The following is a 3570-nucleotide window of genomic DNA, read 5'->3' as shown; positions in this document are numbered from 1 at the left end:
CATGTAAATGAAACTTTGTCTCTGAGAAGAGAATTTTCTGTCGGGAAGGAAGTGTTTCTCCTTAACTGAGGGAGGCAACATCAGTGTTTGCTTCAGCCTCTTTCCCAGCAGGTTCCCCTGGAGCCCCAGGGACACCTGGAGGGAGCCCAGAGGGGGCAGAGAAAGGGCTGCCTTGGGCTGGTCCTCTGCTGCTGAGCTGGGCTGGGCTCCTGGGCTGGAGGGAGCTCATGGCAAGCAGGCAGCACTGCAGAGAGACAGCTCTGCCCAGGAGCAGCTCCTCTGCAAAGCGCAGCAGGGCTGAGGGCACTGCCTGCAGGCACCGAGGGGAGAGGAGGGAAGGGAGAGGGAGGTTAAAGGCAGTGTGGGGTGGGAGGAGAGATGAGAGTTGACCTGGAGAAAAATCTTGACAGCCCTTCACAGGGTAAGTCTCTGGCTGCAGGGCAATACAGCTGTGGTTCCTGGAATGACCTCCTAAAGCTGGTACATTCTAAAGCCTATGGGATCTGTCAGAGGGACTCTCACAGTTTCTCCAGTGCAGAGAAAAAGGCCGTGCTTTGGAGCACAGCTTCCCTGCTGCACCTTCAGAGGGACAGGGCATGTCAGCTGCCTTCACCTGGGGATGGCTGCAGAGTGTGAAGGTGGGTGTGCAGCCAGGGGTGCCCAGGGCTGTCCTTCTGAGCAGGGTCCCTGCACCGTGGGGGGCTGTGTGCTGGGGCAGGGACTCTGCCACCGGTCAGGGTAAGTACTCAGCCTGCCTGGGGAACTGTAACAGCAGAGTGGGGAGAAGCTGTGGGTAGAAGAAGCATCTCACAGCAGGGCAGGGTCCTGTTAAGTTAAGGAGCTTTCCTGAGTCTGTGTTTTCTGTTTCTTAGTTTGGGGCCATTTGGGTTAAGAAATGCAGAAGGATTTGTCATGCTTGAACAAGTCCCTGAGACTCCTGAGCTGTAACTTGGAGTGATCAGTAAGTCTGAGAGGAGCCTCCTGAAGTAGAGCACAGGGACTGAGAACAACTGCCTGGCTGTGCTGGTGCCTGGGAGGTGGCATGCACAGCTGGGTAAGGGTAACTCTTTCCTGAGACTGCAGCTGCCTCTCCCCTTGCCTCTCTGAGCCAGTTGATCTCTGCTCTTTTCCTTGGTTCTCCACTTCTCTGTGTTACTGTTATCTTGCTGCTGCTGTCTGTTTCTCTGGGGGTGGGATTTTCAGCTGCAGAGTCACACTCTGGTCTTGTGGGTCCTGCCATATAGCTGTATCCATGGGAAGAAATGTCCCAGCTTTCCTATAATCTGAGGGGTTCTGCTCAATGGTGTCTGTGGGACTGGGGAATGAGCTGATTCTCCCTTACAGCGATGCCATCACATCAGGTCACTTGGCTATCACCTCCGAGTGTCCTTCCAAGCTGTTAGCTGCCCTGCAGGATGCAAACCTGTCTCACAGCAGCTTTCTGTGATCTGAAAGCCCCATAGAGAAGCACAGAGATGCTAGGACTGAGGAAATGCTCTTGGGTTGGTGAAATGAGCCTGGTGTGTCTTTGGCTAGAAGCAGAGTGCTGAGACTTTGAGACAAGGTGAGACATCTGGTGATCTGCAGTGGGTGTCTCTGCCCTCAGCAGTGCCTGGTGGCTTTTCAGGGTAAAACATGGGAGCGTGGTCACCCTCCATCTCAGAAAGGTGCAAGCACAGTGCAAGTGGGAACTAGACAGAAGGACAGAGCAGCTCCCCCTCTCTCTGCACTAAGCCACAGGCAATCCTCTTGACTCGCCTGGCTCACACTGTTCTCCCGGAGTGCAGCAGAAATGCTGAAGGTTCCCGAGATCTAAGAAAGCTCTCCAGGGGTGGTGTGGGCAGCTGTAAAAAACCCTAGAACTCTTAAACTGCTTTTACCCTGCTGGTTCCTTAGCACTGGCAGTGCAGATGCTGACAAGCCCTTCTGTGTTAGGAGTGGTTTCAGCTGACAAAGTCACACACCAGGCTGGCCCCTGCCCGCACTGATCCCATGAACCCACTGCTGCAGAGCAGGGCTGACTTTTCAAGAGCCCATGGGCAGAGGCCCAGCTCTTCATTGCACGCTCAGCCAGCACCAAGCAGGGCTCCAGCCACAGACCTGAAGGAAGGTCTCCTAGAAAAGGAAAAGGGTCTGTGTGTGTGAGAGTGGGAGGGTCTATGGGAAATAGCATTGATATTGCTCAGAGAATAATGCCCTGACTCTTCACTGTCCTTTTTCTACTTTGACAGCGCCTCATTCCCAGAGGATGATAATGTCCAACAGCAGCTCCATCACCCATTTCCTTCTCCTGGCATTTGCAGACATGCGGGAGCTGCAGCTCTTGCACTTCTGGCTCTTCCTGGGCATCTACCTGGCTGCCCTCCTGGGAAACGGCCTCATCATCACTGCCATAGCCTGTGACCACCACCTCCACAGACCCATGTACTTCTTCCTCCTCAACTTCTCTGTTCTTGACCTTGGCTCCATCTCCACCACTGTCCCCAAATCCATTGCCAATTCTCATTGGGATACCAAGGCCATCTCCTACCAAGCATGTGCTACCCAGGCATTTCTGTTTCTATTTTTGATCTCAGCAGAGTATTTTATTCTCACTGTCATGGCCTATGACCGCTACATTGCCATCTGCAAACCCCTGCACTACGGGACCCTCCTGGGCAGCAGAGCTTGTGTCCACATGGCAGCAGCTGCCTGGGGCTGTGGGTTCCTCAATGCTGTGCTGCACACAGCCAGTATATTTTCACTACCCCTCTGCCAAGGCAATGCTGTGGACCAGTTCTTCTGTGAAATTCCCCAGATCTTCAAGCTCGCCTGCTCAGATGCCTACCTCAGGGAAGTTCGGGTACTTGTGGTTAGTTCCTGTTTTGCATTTGGGTGTTTTGTTTTCATTGTGCTGTCCTATGGGCAGATCTTCAGGGCTGTGCTGAGGATCCCCTCTGAGCAGCGATGGCACAAAGTCTTTTCCACGTGCCTCCCTCACCTGGCTGTTGTCTCCTTGTTTATAAGCACTGTCAGTTTTGCCTACCTGAAGCCCCCCTCCATCTCCTCCCCATCCCTGGACCTGGTGGTGGCAGTGCTGTACTCAGTGGTGCCTCCAGCTGTGAACCCCCTCATCTATAGCATGAGAAACCATGAGATCAAGGATGCCCTGAGAAAAGTAATGACTGGATGCTTTTTAGACGGAATAAAGAACCTCTTGTCTTCTGCATAGTAGAATGTCTTTTGCTGGTGTTTTTATGGTGATTTTGGGTGTGGTTTTACTCCTTCTGTTTCACTTTTTTTTGCTTATCTGAATGCTTTCCACAAAGAATTTTCTTTATTCCTCTGGTTTCTATTTCACAGTCTATCCAGCTTTTGTGTGCCATGCAGGCTGTGCAATTGTGGAGCCATAAGCTCTGTGTGTTTAAACAAAATAAGGGGCCCTGCAGTGACCAAGTTTCGTCCTCCAAGACCTTCTCTGGAGCTGCAGGGAGCAGTGCCTGTGTGCAGAGGGGATGAAGAAAAGAGTCCTGGCACAGCACCACTGCCAGGGATCACCAGCGCTTGGTCTTTCCCGAGCTGCTCTCTTCC

At 52.9% G+C, this 3570-nt stretch overlaps 1 protein-coding gene across 1 annotated transcript; it reads left to right on the top strand.

Moving 5' to 3' along the window:
* The first annotated feature begins 2305 nt into the window (after nt 1–2305).
* Nucleotides 2306–3211, top strand: LOC138683141 (olfactory receptor 14J1-like). The gene is made up of 2 exons (XM_069774661.1): nt 2306–2537; nt 2634–3211. Exons 1-2 carry the CDS (start codon nt 2306–2308, stop codon nt 3209–3211), a joined length of 810 nt encoding a protein of 269 aa, XP_069630762.1.
* The last annotated feature ends 359 nt before the right edge of the window (nt 3212–3570 follow it).

Source organism: Haliaeetus albicilla, chromosome 31 (genome assembly GCF_947461875.1).
Source record: "Haliaeetus albicilla chromosome 31, bHalAlb1.1, whole genome shotgun sequence".
In the NCBI taxonomy this organism is placed as follows: domain Eukaryota; kingdom Metazoa; phylum Chordata; class Aves; order Accipitriformes; family Accipitridae; genus Haliaeetus; species Haliaeetus albicilla.
This window is presented reverse-complemented; position numbering and strand designations above follow the sequence as displayed.

Bases quoted from the DNA above. Each gene is read 5' to 3' on its own strand.
- LOC138683141 (XM_069774661.1), top strand. From the start codon at position 2,306: ATGCGGGAGCTGCAGCTCTTGCACTTCTGGCTCTTCCTGGGCATCTAC. The intron at 2,538-2,633 runs GTGCTACCCAGG...CCATCTGCAAAC, and splicing joins GGCCATCTCCTACCAAGCAT to CCCTGCACTACGGGACCCTC.